The sequence below is a fragment of the Marmota marmota genome, unplaced genomic scaffold, assembly GCF_001458135.2.
Source record: "Marmota marmota marmota unplaced genomic scaffold, marMar, whole genome shotgun sequence".
In the NCBI taxonomy this organism is placed as follows: domain Eukaryota; kingdom Metazoa; phylum Chordata; class Mammalia; order Rodentia; family Sciuridae; genus Marmota; species Marmota marmota.
In genome coordinates this window covers 15,336,676-15,351,253 of record NW_025999900.1, presented here as the reverse complement: position 1 = coordinate 15,351,253, position 14,578 = coordinate 15,336,676, and the positions used below count along the sequence as shown (strand labels likewise).

The 14,578-nt window shown below is 33.1% G+C and overlaps 1 protein-coding gene across 2 annotated transcripts in view; it reads left to right on the top strand.

Annotated features, from left to right (window-relative positions):
- Positions 1-14,578, top strand: part of Fancm (FA complementation group M) — a 59,987-nt gene that overhangs the window by 26,720 nt on the left and 18,689 nt on the right. For both annotated transcript variants that reach the window (XM_015491150.2, XM_048798625.1), the window contains 6 exons: positions 3,238-3,392; positions 4,392-4,544; positions 5,367-7,260; positions 12,820-12,911; positions 13,022-13,084; positions 14,304-14,432. In XM_015491150.2, coding sequence (XP_015346636.1) covers positions 3,238-3,392; positions 4,392-4,544; positions 5,367-7,260; positions 12,820-12,911; positions 13,022-13,084; positions 14,304-14,432 — 2,486 coding nt within the window. The remainder of the gene's footprint in view (positions 1-3,237; positions 3,393-4,391; positions 4,545-5,366; positions 7,261-12,819; positions 12,912-13,021; positions 13,085-14,303; positions 14,433-14,578) is intronic.

Sequence of the window (14,578 nt, the reverse complement as noted above, 5' to 3'; positions counted from 1 at the left end):
TATATGTCAAAGGGTTAAAGAAGGACTTGGAAACATTAAGTGCCTCTGGAAATGTTCTAAGAAAGGGGGAGGGAACACCTTTCCTTTATTCAGATGGAAGAAACATAAATATTTACCCTTAGAACAGATAATGGTTAAATTTAGACAGTTACTGGTAATATTGAGAGAGTAAAAAACAAATAATGTTTTGAAAAAAATATTTTTGCCAAGAACACAGTAATGAGAATCACTAGCTTAGAAGCTGTAGAGACTTTGCTGATACCAAGAAAATTACCCGCTCCCACCCTAGGGATTGAAGTTAGGACCTTCCACATGCTAGGCAAGTGCTCTACTACCGAGCCATATCCCCAGTATCCCCCAAAAATATCTTGAAATATTTGCACTATGAAAATTAGAAATAAAAAAGTTTATTTCTTGGATTTTACTTAATGTTAAAGGGGCTTTTAAAGAATCATAAATACATAATAGTAATTTAAGATTTGGAAGGAATCTTAGGGATCATCATTATTATCAAGGTAGGAATGTTTATTACAACATCTTTTTAAAATGCATACCCTGCCTTAACTTGAATATTTCTGTTAATAGAAATTTTACTTCTTCCCTGTGCATGGTAGCCTGTGCCTATAGTCCCACTATTCAGGAGTCTGGGTTAGGAAGATTCCTTGAGCCCAGGAATTTGAGGCTAGCCTTTGTAATATAGATCCTATCTCTTTAAGAAAAAAAGAAAAATAGATTTTTATTCCTTTATGAGAGTTCTTTTTTTAAAAAAAATTATTTTATACATTACAGCAGAATCTAGTTTGTATTTAAATAATCATGGAATATATCGTATTCTAATGAGGATTCTTTTCATTGTTGAACAAGTGTATGTAATTGTAGAATATTATACCTTATGTTGAAAAATCTGTCTCTGTATGTTTTTCCAGATGACTTGATTTTGTCTTCTAGATAAAAAGTATAGCTTTTCACAGAGAATAGATGTTTCGTGATCTCAATCATACATGGAAACTAAAAAAGTTTTATGTGTCTCAGATGTAGAAGGTATAATAGTGGTTACCAGAAGCTTGAGGAGGGATGTGGATGGGAAGAGGTTGGTCAGTGGGTAAAAAGTTGCAGTTAGGAAGAATAAATTTTGGACAACTATTGCATGATAAGATAGATAACAAAAATGTATAATCATCTCTTTGTGTTTGTTGGGGATTGGTCTCAGGACCCCACCAGGTATGTTCAAGTTCCTTAAATACAATGACATATAACATATGTATATATCTTAGGGACATCCTTTCATATACTTTAAAAAAAAAAAAAAAACACCATTTTTAGTTGTAGATGGACACAACACCTCTATTTTATTTATTTCTTTATTTATTTTTATGTGGTGCTGAGGATAGAACCTAGTGTTTCACATGTGCTAGGCAAGCACTCTACCACTGAGCCACAACCTCAGACCCCTTTCGTATACCTTAAATCATTTCTACTTTGCTTATAGTACTTAATACAATATAAATGTTATGGTAATAGTTGTCATACTGTGTTGTTTAGAGAATAATAGCAAGAAAATAAAGTCTGCATGTTTGTACAGGTATAATCCCCCTCACCTCGAATATTTCCAGTCTGAGGTTGTTTGAATCTACAGATGCATTCTCATGCATAGCTTCTTTTGGACTTTTTTTGTTATCTAAAGTCTGGAAGAAATATAGTATGAAAACTTACAAGTGAAAACTAGTGTGATTGTATTGTAGCAGTTTTGGAAAGTTTGAAATTTGAGGTGGGGATAAAAGCTAACACTAAAAAGGTTGTAGGCTTAAACTTTTAAATAGGCAGTGGGAAAAGAGAAGTAAAGTGCAGGGGGAATAGGCCTGGTACTTCCAAAAATGACATAATAACACTAACTAAAATTAAAAAAAAAAAAAACCTATAATAGAAAGATCAGGAGGGTAGAAGGAAGGGAGTATGGAGAGGAGAAGGGAGGGAGGGAAAGGGGAAGTACTGGGTACTGAATTAGCAAATTTCATGCTTTTATAATTATGTCAAAATGAATTCTAATGATATGTATAACTAAAAAGAACCAATAAAAAGAAAAAAAATGAGATGATAAGTTCGGCGTGGTGCACACTTGTAATTTCAGCAACTTGGAGGCTGTGGCAGGAGAATTGCAAGTTAGATCACCCTCAACAATTTAGGGAGACCCTGTCTCAAAACAAGAAATAAAAGGGCATGGGATGTGGTTTAGCAGTAAAGTATTCAATCCCCATACCAGAAAACAACAACAAAAATGAAAAACTGACATTACAAAAAATAAATTAAAAAGCTTTTAAAAAGCTGCATAATAGGTTGGGCAGGTAGCAAGGCCTGTAATCCCAGAAACTCAGGAAACTGAGGCAGTTCCAGGTCAGTCTCAGCAACTTACCAAGATGCAGTAGGCGGGCTGGGGATGTGGCTCAAGCGGTAGCGTGCTCGCCTGGCATGGGTGCGGCCCAGGTTCGATCCTCAGCACCACATACAAACAAAGATGTTGTGTCCGCAGAGAACTAAAAAAATAAATAAATAAATATTTAAAAAAAAAAAAAAAGAGATGCAGTAGGTTTTGAGCATAAAAACAAGAGTTGAGCTGGGTGCATTCCTGGTTCCCTGTGATTTGGGGGGCTGAGGCAGGAGGATCACAAGTTTGAGGCTGGCTTGGGCAACTTAATAAAACCCTGTTTCAAAATAAAAAATAAAAGGGCTAGGCATATAGCTCAGGGTAGAGTGCCCCTGGGACAATCCCTAGGACTAAAATAAATAAGGAATCGCTGCATAGAAAATTAATTGTTCTTGGCTTCTGTAATCTCTAAAGGAAAATAATGAAGTCATTGCTAAAGGTTAGTTCCTAGACAGAGGAGTACTTTAAAAGAGATGAGAGAAGTTTAGAAGATATGTAGAAGCAGAAAGTGATAAACAGATTGCATTCCTATAACAAATTATAGTTTTAAGAAATTGAGGGCTGGGGATGTGGCTCAAGCGGTAGCGCGCTTGCCTGGCATGTGTGCAACCCGGGTTCGATTCTCAGCACCACATACAAACAAATGATGTTGTGTCCGCCGAAAACTGAAAAATAAATTAAAAAAAAAAAAAAAAAGAAATTGAATTACTTAGAGAATGTGAGTAGACAAAACAGTTTAAGTTGATATTTATATATTTTGTGTTTGCCTTTGCAGATTTTTAAAAACTGTTTTTCAATAATTTTTTCACTTACAGGAATAAGGCAAAATAATTCAAATAACTGGTTTTTATCAGAGGAAGAATTTAAGTTATGGAACAGGGTCTATAGATTAAGAGACAGCGATGAAATTAAGGAAATAACACTACCTGAAGTACAGTTTGTATCTTTACAGGATGGAGAAAACACATCAGTAAGTTGATCATGGTTTCAGATATTCCTTATAATGATTATGCAGTAGATTTGTGAGTAATGAGTGATGTGATTGGAGTTATCAACTTACTTTAAAAAGTAAGAATGTAATCAGTTTAAAAAGAAAAACCAGACTGTCTTTTAAAAATTACTAATTTTCCTATTTATTATATGTAAATGTAACTGATATTTTTGCATAAGTTCTGCTTTTTCTTCCATTTTTTACCCCACCATATAATTGTTTCAAAATGGGCACATATTTGTCATTTTACTCTGTAATACATGTAGTTTGCTATGCTATTGTTTCCTTTTGTGTTTTGGGATTTTTTTTAATATTTAACTAAGTTTTGTTGTCATGTGCATTTTTATTTTTACAAACTATTTTGATTTTTGTTTTTAAAGTATAGTTAAAACTTTAAATTGGGTGTTACTTGTTTTTTTCATGTATTATGAACACATTGATAAGCTTAATGAAAGTCAAAAGAACTGATCAAAGTTTGCATATATGTAATTACTATAGCTGGAAAAACAACCTCAGAAATGATTTCTTTCAGAAGATGTATAAAGCCTATAAGATACAGCTGTTAGAATTTATTTTATTCATTAAAAGGAAGAGTAAGGAATGGAAGCAGGCATGAAAAGTTGGGATCAGTATCACCAAAAGATTATGAATATTTCCTTGTTAGATTATACTATAGACCGAGCAAAATAATAATTTTGAAGCCAAAAATATTTGCTTAAATATTTGCTCTTAACATGAAACTATATAAATAGGAATATGGTCAAATTGTAATTCATATAACAATTATTTAAAAATATGTTTAAAGGAGCAAATTTATATTAAATCATTTTCCTTGAGATTTTAGTCGACAAAGACTAAATGAATTAAAATTATTTGTTAGGCTTTTTTGCATATTAAGTGTGTTTTTTTAAATTAGTTTGAAATCTCACTGTGTGTCTGTTTTTATCATTTTTATTATTATTTGAATCATTAATCAAGACTCTACCAACTCTTGGGATTCATCAGCTCTCTCTCTCTGAATGGAGAGTGTGGCAGGATCATCCTTTTCCTACACATCAAGTTGACCATTCAGATCGATGCCACCATTTTGTAAGCATTATGCAAATGATAGAAGGAATGAGACATGAAGAGGTAGTGTTTTATATAACTTCCTTTTGTTGCTGTGATAAAATAAAGTACCCTTTATTTTTCTTAATTTGAAGTTATAATGATAAGAAAAAGTATTATTTATATTTATTGAGTAATAAGTATTATCATTTTATCTGCCTCAGTTTCATCTATGTAATAGGAATAATGATAATGGATACTTCATAGGGTTATTGTGAAGATTAAATGACAATACATGTAAGATACTTAAAATAGTAATTGGCATATAATAGGCGCTCAATAAATTGTGACTGCTATTTTTATTATAGTTATTGTTTGAGAATATTTGTAAATAAAGTAATTAGTTGTTTATTCCAGAAAAACAATGTCATCAAATTAACATGTGTTTACGGAGTTCCAGCCGTATGCCAAATTCTGTTCCAGGCCTTGTGGCCACATCAGTGAATAAACTAAATAAAACATTCTGTCTCTGTGGAGCATATCTATTGGCAGGGAAACAGACTGCTTATTTTAGTATTTATTGTATTTATTATTCAAAAAAGTGGGGCGTTAACTGCTCAAATCTGTGAGTAGGGGAGGAATCCTGAGTAAGTAGCATTTTGGGAAAAGAAGAGGGATGGTGAAAATTGTAATTTTAGCTTAATGGCTGAGAGAGAAGTAAAGCTCCTTCCTAAATTCACTTTACAAGTTCTTGTTTGGGACTTTGTTATAAATAGAAATTAAGACTTAAAAGATAATCATTTAATGAAATATTGTTTACAATGTATTTAATATACAGTGAAACATTTCTTAGAATTATAATTTTGTTTTGTTTTCCTGTGACTTTCTTATGTTCCTTATTTACAGGATGAATGCAGCTATGAATTGGAAATGAAATCTTATTTACAAATGAAAGATGTTAGCTTGGCATTTAGCATTCCCAGGAATGACTGTAATAATCCTACCGATGATACCTTAACTACTCACAAGAAATCTTCATTTATAAAGAATATAAATCAAGGCAGTTCACTTTTAATGACAGAATCTGATGAGAAATATGCTGAAATTTTTAAAAAAACTCACATCAAACCTACTAAAATTGTTTCTGCAAATAAAAAAACTTCTAAAGAAACGAAGAAAGACTGGCCTAATAAAGAAAATTGTGATGATATTAATTCTTTAGATACTGACAGAAATTCTACTGTTGAAACTATTTTTCAGGTAGACTTAATAAATGGTAAAAAGACAGATGGAATTTCTGCCACATGTACTATTAATGAAAATGGTGTTAATGAGCCAGGTGTCTTAGTAACAGAGGGTCAGTTTACAAATAAATCTAGTTCTTTTGCTGGAAATTTTTTAGATTCTGGTTATAATAGTTTTAGTGATGAGAAATCTCTTTCATCTAATTTGTTTCTTCCATTTGAAGAAGAGCTTTATATAGATAGAACAGATGATAAATTTTATAATTGTCACTCATTGACAAAAGAGGTACTTGCTAATGTAGAGAGATTTTTATCTCATTCTCCTCCACCTTTCAGTGGATTCTCAGACTTGGAATGTGAAACTGCTAAGGGTTTTACATTTGAGAATTTGCTTTCCCTACCCTATGCAGAGCACATACTAAATTGTAAGTCCACCTCTTTGATGTCATGTTCAGCTATGAATTCTCAACAAAAATTAGGATTGGATTTACTTAAACTTATCAATCATTCTTCGGAAAAAAGTTGTCTCTCTGATGCATCTAATGATAAGATTTCTGATGAGTCATGCGTCCATGGCTTTGATGATAAAGTACATAAAAATATTAAAAATGAAAATATAGTGACTAACAACCATGTTCAAATATACATAGATCCTGCGAAGAACTTAGTTGACGGAAATAACTGTGATATTGTTAAAAGTGACCTTCCAGTGTTGTTAACTAATCAGGATGAGAGTTTATCATTATTTGAAGAAGGTAGTGAAGAGTTTAATGATGTGACCCTTTCTCCTTTGAAGAGTGATTGCAAATCTTTATGTGTGTCAAAAAAAACTGTTATAAGTGAAATGGCTCCTGTCTCGCAGTTTTTAATTTCTGATGAACATTTATGTGATAATTCTCAATCCCAAGATCAAATTATTAGTGGTACTAATAGCTGGAAATCTCATGAAGATTTGAAAGATATCCATGAGGAAAAACGGAAGAGTGATCAATATGCTTTTGATTGCTCTGGGGATTTATTTTCCATTACCTTTGATTTAGGATTTTGTAGTTCAGATTCTGATGATGAAATATCAGAACAGCCATCAGACACAAATAACAGTAGACTTCAAGATGATATGTCTGGAAGAAATGTATGTATTAAGGAGGCAAAGGATACACATTATGTCTCAAATCAACCAAGAGATCATGTTGGAAAATTTACCAGTGGAGCCATACCTATCCCATCAAGTGAAGATATACACAGTCCAAATTTTGTACATTTTCCACTGACTGCAGCAAAGGGTAAAGAATTTGTATCTCCTGGATTTTCTGAGTTTTCTTTGCCAGTACGAGAAAAAGTTATGAGTACACCACTTCCTAAAAACACATTGAGCTCACTTTCTAAGATAAGAGAGGATATGCTTAAGACACCAGATTCTAATAAGGAAGAAGTAAATCTACAACGTTTCAAAGAAACATTGGATTCAGTTTTTGATGGTTCAGAATTTTCTCCAGAAAAGGCTAAAAGCAGTGATCAAATTTCTCTGCATCAATTCTGTGATTATTCTGCTGAAGGTAAGATTCTATATTTAGGGACTGCAATTGTGGCTCAGTGGTAGAGCACTTGTGTAGCACGTGTGAGGCACTGAGTTCAATCCTCAGTACCACATAAAAATAAATAAAGGTATTGTGTCCATCTACAACTGAAAAATAAAAAAAGATTCCATCTTTATAAAAACCCATGACTCTAGAATAGTCTAGAAATATGCCTGTAATTTTTCCACATGTAACTTTTTAGTATAAAGGGTATGTGTGTGTGTGTGTGTGTATACATGTATATTTGTCAAATTATATTTTTCTTAATATAAGATTTTTATATGCATGCCATGGGAAAAGTATTATGCTAGGTACTGTAAAATATACAAATAAATATAAAGTTCTGGTTGTAAAACACATTTATATAGCATACGTTTGATGATGTCAGTAAAATGTGGAAATTACCATAAGACAGTGGCTGTTTAGGAGGTTCAGGAGATGACAAACTTTTGAGTTATATTGGAAAGCCTTCATATATATGTTAATTGTCATTTTATCTCCTCAGAATTTTTTAAATTTAGATATATTGAAAATAATAAAGAATTTATGTGCAATAAGATGATGAAACTAAGGAAAAGAAGGAAGGTAAAGAATTTTGTGGGATAGTTTGAAGTAAAAGGATTTATCCAAAAATATTTGAGACATAAGACCATATTTAGAGGATTGAGAGTAGACCACAGAATATCCAGAAAATTTCTGTGATCTGAGTTAATAGCTACAGAAAAACTAGAGAATATAATGCTAAATATTTGGTATTAAAATGACTTAAGTATTTTTTAAATTCTATAGATCACAACTGTAATTTATTTACAAATTATTTTGCCATTTATGAATTTTATTCCTTATAACTAAAGAAAAAGAATAGTTGTAGGATAAAATGAGAGTTTCCTCTGTAAAATATTTTCCTTATGTTATTCTCATTAGTATTGAAGGCATCATTCATGAATATTCTATGTAGGATGAAAGCATTTTTAAGGTGAGTTCTGGAAATAGGTTTAATTTTCAAAACATGACTGTTCTGCATAGTTTGAGGTGTGTCCTGACATATGTATTTTCACTAAGTGTATCTTGCCTCTGAGCTTTCAATATTTGCTTTAATGTGACTGTATTAAGTCTTTGTTAATGGGTGAGGTTATTTTACTGTTTCTGTGTTAGATTTATGCTAAAAATTTTTTTAGCATTGTACTTAACTACAATGATGAGCAATATAATCTTGCGTGTGTGTGTGTGTGTGTGTATATATATATATATATATATTATTTATTAGGGACTATGTCTTTATTCCCTAATATACTTTATTTCCTAATATATACTTTTGATTTCATCTATTGAAGGATTTAAGATCACTTACCGTATTATATATATTAAAAAATAGCTCATTTAAACAATACTAAGGCAGTTAAAAAGGAATCCTTCTATAATTAGTTCTTTACTGTAGCCTAGCCCTTCATTTAACTCTGGCTTCCTTACAAGGTAATGAAAAAAGGAAAAAAACAGATTATGTAGTGCCCTTCCCCCAGTAATTTCATCATTAGTTTATTAAATCATTTTCTATATTTTGGTCACAAATATGTGGTTCGTTCATAGAAGTTTTTTAGTTTGTTTTTCTTTTTTAGTGCTTCTTTGCAAAAAGGAATCATTCAGGTTTATCTGTCTGGGTAGATGTTCCCTAGCACGGAATGTGAGGAAAAGCTTATTGTGTGGATTTGTATTATCTATTGCTGTGTTACAGAATACCACAAAATTCTGTGGGGTAAATGTTAGAATAACATTTATCTCAGTTTTCATAGATCAGGAATTCAAGAGTTGCTTAGCTAGGTGACTTTCTGGCATAGGATTTCTCATTAAATTGTTAATAGTCAGGATTTTTTCTGGTTGCAGTCATCTGAAGGCTTGAATAGGCATGGAGAATCTGCTTCCAAGATGACCTGTTCAAAAAGGAAGCTAGGCACAGGGGCACATACCTGTAATCTTAGCTGCTCTGGAGGCTGAGACAGGAGGATCGCAAATTTATCCCCAGCCTCAATAAGAGTAAGTTGCTATGCAACTTGGATCCTGTTTCTAAATGAAATACAAGGTGGGGCTGGGGGTGTGGCTCAGTGGTTGAGTACCCATGAATTCAATCCCCAGTACCAAAAAAAAAATAAAAATAAAAAAGGGAAAGGGAGCAATGGAAGGTACACAGGAGTTATTAGTCCATAGCGACTGAAATCCAGCAAGGCTAAAACTGGAAGTTCCTTGATTAGGGCTCAAAATATGGGAATATTCTCTGATTCTTGGCTCCATCCTCTGAATATTTGATTTTTTTCTTTAAACAGGTAACTCCTGCCTGCTGCTTTTTGTTATAAATTTGGAGTCAGAGTTGCCTTTTCAATTTATGCTATTTATCCCTTTCAATTGCAGCTGGCTATTTATCTTCCAATATTATTTCTTTTAAGTCTTGATGAGCATCTTATAAATCTTCTTGGAGTCCATTCCATTATTCCATTATATATTGTCAATTATCTATGCCCATAAATCTTTTTGGGGAAGAAAAATGTCCTTCTTTACCTTAGACTTTTGTGTGTGTGTGTGTGTGTGTGTTGCTGGTGATTGAACCCAGGGCCTTTTGCATGCGAGGCAGGAATTCTACTAATTGAGTTATATCTTCAGCCCCATACCTTAGACTTTTGCTGAGATATCTAGAAGATAATTTCTTAAGCTTCTTAAAAAGTCTGTTATTTGAGAGAATCTTTGAGGTGCATCCTTAAAATATTTAAGGGACCTTTTGTCTGACTGAACAGTATTCTGAGGCATCACCTTATTTTAGTTTATTTTATTTTTACCTCCTGGGTATTGAACCCAAGGGGGTTTTACCATTGAGCTACATCTCCAGCCCTTGCCTTGCTAAATTGCCCAGGTTGACCTTGAATTTGTAATCCTCCTGTGTCAGCCTCCTGAGTTGCTGGTATTACATGCATTTAGCATTGCATCAGCTTGAGGCACCACCTTTGATTTCACTGGGCCAGTGAGAGTATTGGAAATAAGACACACACACACATACAAATATAGAGAAAATGGGACTTGGTGGACCAACTAAACTCCTGATGGGAAAGAGACTGATCACGTGAGGTTCTACATATTGATTAAACATCAAAAGGATTTACTTTGAGAAAGCTTCTTCAGGATAAACAACAACAACAAAGTTGTGAGTGGAAACAGCCTAATTGGGGCTTATCAGCTTACACCCTTCTCTCTTCTACCTCCAGGCAGTTTCTGTTTGAACACAAATCCATGAACCATTAAGTTCTGTGAGTTTTACAGAACCCCCTTTGAACAGATGTCACCAGTGACTAAGTAATCTCAATCAGTGCCTTTCCACTGAGAGTTCTGAGAAGGGCATTGCTTCTGCATTGGGACTTTCCGAGAAACCTGTAATTCATTCACTGCTCCCAACAGTTTTATTAGAAAATTTACTAATTTTAGTATTGTCTGCCACCTGAGGATGCCTGGAGTTTTCAGAAGCAGCATGTTCCACCCGTTTCATGTTTTGTTTTAAATATAATTTTTAGTTGTCAATGGATCTTTATTTATTTTATTTTTTTTTACATTTATTTATATGTGGTGCTGAGAATGGAACCCAGTGCCTCACACATGCTAGGCAAGCACTCTACCACTGAGGTACAACCCCCGCCCCCGCACCCCCCCTTTCATGTTTAATAGTTCTTTTTTTAGTTTATTCTCTCTCTCGTATTTTACTTTAACAGCAAGAAGCAATAAGTGATATTGTAAACATTTGTCTAGAAGTCTGTTTAGTGAGATCACCTCAGTCAGTAGGTACATATTCTACTTTCCATGTTAATTACAGTGTTTCCACACTTTCTGGCAATGTTTATAAAAGATTTCCTTTCCTCCTATTTCCAATAAGTTCTTACCTGTGGACTCCTCAAGTGGCATTAATATTCTTATGAACAATGTCTCTGAGGCTCTTCAAGGCTTCAAGAAAACTTTTAAAAATCCTCTCAGTTTCTGCCCACTATCTAATTCCAAAGTTGCTTCCCCATTTTAGGTTTTTCTTATGTCAATTCCCTTTTGAAGTACCAAAATCTGTATTTGTTATCTATTGCTGCCTAATTAGCTACTCTCAGAATATAATGACTTAAAAGAGAACTGTTTATTTTCTCAAAGTTTTTATGAATTAGAAGTTTAGGGTAGTTTAGAAAGGTTCTGGCTCAGGATAGTTTAGAAGTTGTAATTTAGACATTGACCAGGGCTCTGGTTATCTGAAAGCTTGAATAGGTTTGGAGGATCTGCTTTTAAGTTGATTTACATTACTACTGGTAGGAAACCTCAGTTTGATGTGTGGATTTCTCCATAGGGTCCTAGATATGTCCTTAAAACAAAGCATGTGGTAGCTGGGGATGGTGATATATGCCTGTAGTCCCAGCTACTCAGGAAGTGGAGGTGAGAGGATTGCTTGAGCCTAGGAGTTAGAGATTAGCCTGGGCATCAGAGCAAAACAAACAGCATCTGGCTTCTCCTCATGCAGGTAATACAAGAGAAAAGAGCAAGGATGTAAACATAATTCCTCTTATGATTTATACTTGTAAATAATATGCCTGCAAAAGAACTTGCAAACATATCTTAAAACTACCACAGGGCTCTTGTAGAAGGTTTCATGAAGAATCAAAGGGTGTTTTCAATCAAAATTTTATCAAAATGTAGAAACAGAACTTTAATTAAGTACTTAAAAATGTGAAGTAGTTGATTTTGCGTATGAGGACTTTGTTTTTGTTTTCTTTTGGTGCTGGGCAGTGAACCCAGAACATTGTTCATGCAAAGTATTCGTTTTACAACTGAGCTACGCCACAAGCCTGAGGGTTTTCATTTTCACGTTCCCTCTGACCCTGAATATGTAATGCTAGTTACGTTTTGGTGAATATCTTACCTTTTTTTTTTTTTTAATTAAGATGTTGAGGGACCTTTATTTTATTCATTTACTTATATGTGGTGCTAAGAATCAAACCCAGTGCCTCACACATGCTAGACAAGTGCTCTACTACTGAGCCACAACCCCAGCCTGCATTTTTTAAATCTTATGCTTAAACGTACATGTTCATGTACACATATGTATACAGAGAAATAAAAAAGAATCTTTTAATACATAATTTTGTAGACTGTATTTTAATGATTTCATTCATTCAAGAAAGAGGATAATAAGTGCAAGGGGCAGAAAGACCATAATAGGTTTGGAGATGAATTCTAGACTAAAATTACATCTTGCTTTCTCTTGTTCTCATTTCATGCAATGTATAAAGCTGAATCTCATTCAGGATTTATTATCAAAGTTATTGTCCCTATTTTCCCTATTGGCACTGTTTTATTTTTCTCTCTCTTTCCAGGCTGATTTTTTTTAGCCAAACTTTTGAAAAACTTTTTTAAAAAGTAAATAAATGTTGAGATTGTCAGAAATATTCATTATTGTAACCATTTGTAAGGTAGGTAGTTATGATTGGATAAACTCAAATCTCTGACTGGATTTTTTAAAATAAATTACAGATGAACCATTACTAGTAAGCAATGAAAGTGAAGATGATGAGATTTTCCTAAGAAGTAAAAAACGAAAAGGAAATGTTTTAGAATCACCTGAAGTGAGTCATTCAGTAATTACAATAATCTAATCATTAAAGAATATTTTCTTCCCTTGAGGATTTTGTATAACCTTTCTCAGTCTGTTTATCCATTTGCTTACTTTACCTAGGATCAGAAAAATAGTGAAGTTGATTCTCCAATTCATGCTGCCAAAAAGCGCAGGTTTCTTAGAGTAAGTAAATAGATAATGTATAATAATTTAGATTTTTTTAGAATAAATCTTAAATGTATGTATAGGTAAATATAGTTATATTTTATCTATAAGTATATGGGTAACAGGAAAATTGATACTATATCTGATGTGATTAGAATTTCTACCTTTGTTGGGTGCAGTGGTACATGCCTGTAATCCCAGTGGCTTGGGAGGCTGAGACAGGAGGATCACGAGTTCAAAGCCAGCCTCAGCAAAAGTGGGGTGCTAAGCAACTCAGTGAGACCCTATCTCTAAATAAAATACAAAATAGGGCTGGGGATGTGGCTCAGTGGTTGAGTGCCCCTGAGTTCAATCCCCTATACCAAAAAAAAAGAAGAAGAAGAAGAATTTCTACCTTTTAGTTTTCAGAGCTGTATTTATTGTAGACTTTTCTAAGCATAGTACTATGTTAAAATGCTGGGGATATTATCAAGAATATATTTTGTTAGGCATGGTAGCACGTGCCTATAATTCCAGTGGCATGGGAGGCTGAGGTAGGAGGATCCCGAGTTCAAAACCAGCCTCAGCAATTTAGTGAGGCCCTAAGTAACTCAGTGAGACCCAGTTTCTAAACAAAATACAGAAAAAGGCTGGGGATGTGGCTCTGGGTGAACACCCATGGGTTCAATCCCTGGTACCAAAAAAAAAAAAAAAAGCTAAGTACTGAATGCTAATGATCAATCTGTTTTAAGTTAAAAATTGTTTCTGTGAATTGAAATTATTTTGATAAACTATTGATTCTTTTGATGGGCTTTATATTATAAGAGATGTAGTGGTAGGTCTTGGAGTCAAACTTTGTTATTGTTATATTGATTTCTTGGTTTCAAAGGATTCCTGTATTTTCTAACAGATTTGATTAGTTTTGGGGAAACTCTCAAGGATATTTAAAGGAAATTAAACTGAAAATAAGAGTTTATTAAATAATTTGTGATATTAAATTGAATAAATATATATGCTAGTATTATTTACATAACCTGATTTGGTAATTAGCATGTAGTATTATTTAACTTATTGGTTTTAAAATTCTTCAGTATTATGTGTTTATAACAATAATCTGAGTTGTGAGATCAATTTTATTTTCCTAATATTGGGCCAACTACTTAAAAATATGAAAATGAAAGCAACAGTCCTTGAAAAATGCAAGATAAAACAATTCAAATATTTTTGCTTATGTCAAAATTTTGTTGCATTTTTATAGTCAGAATTATCATCTAGTGATGAGGGTGAGAGTTTTCACAGACCACATTCACAATTAGAAGATTTCAAGGACTGTAACAGGAATGCCAGAAGAGGCACCAAAGTCCAAAAGACACAGAGTCACCTAAAGGTAATCTTTTCTTTATTTTACATATACATATTTTATTAGTAAGGATCATTGGCTTCTATATTAAAGAAAGTAAATTATTTATACATTTTTTATAGAAAGATGCCACAGTTTCTTTTTCTTTCTTTTTTTTTTTTTTTTTTTTTTTT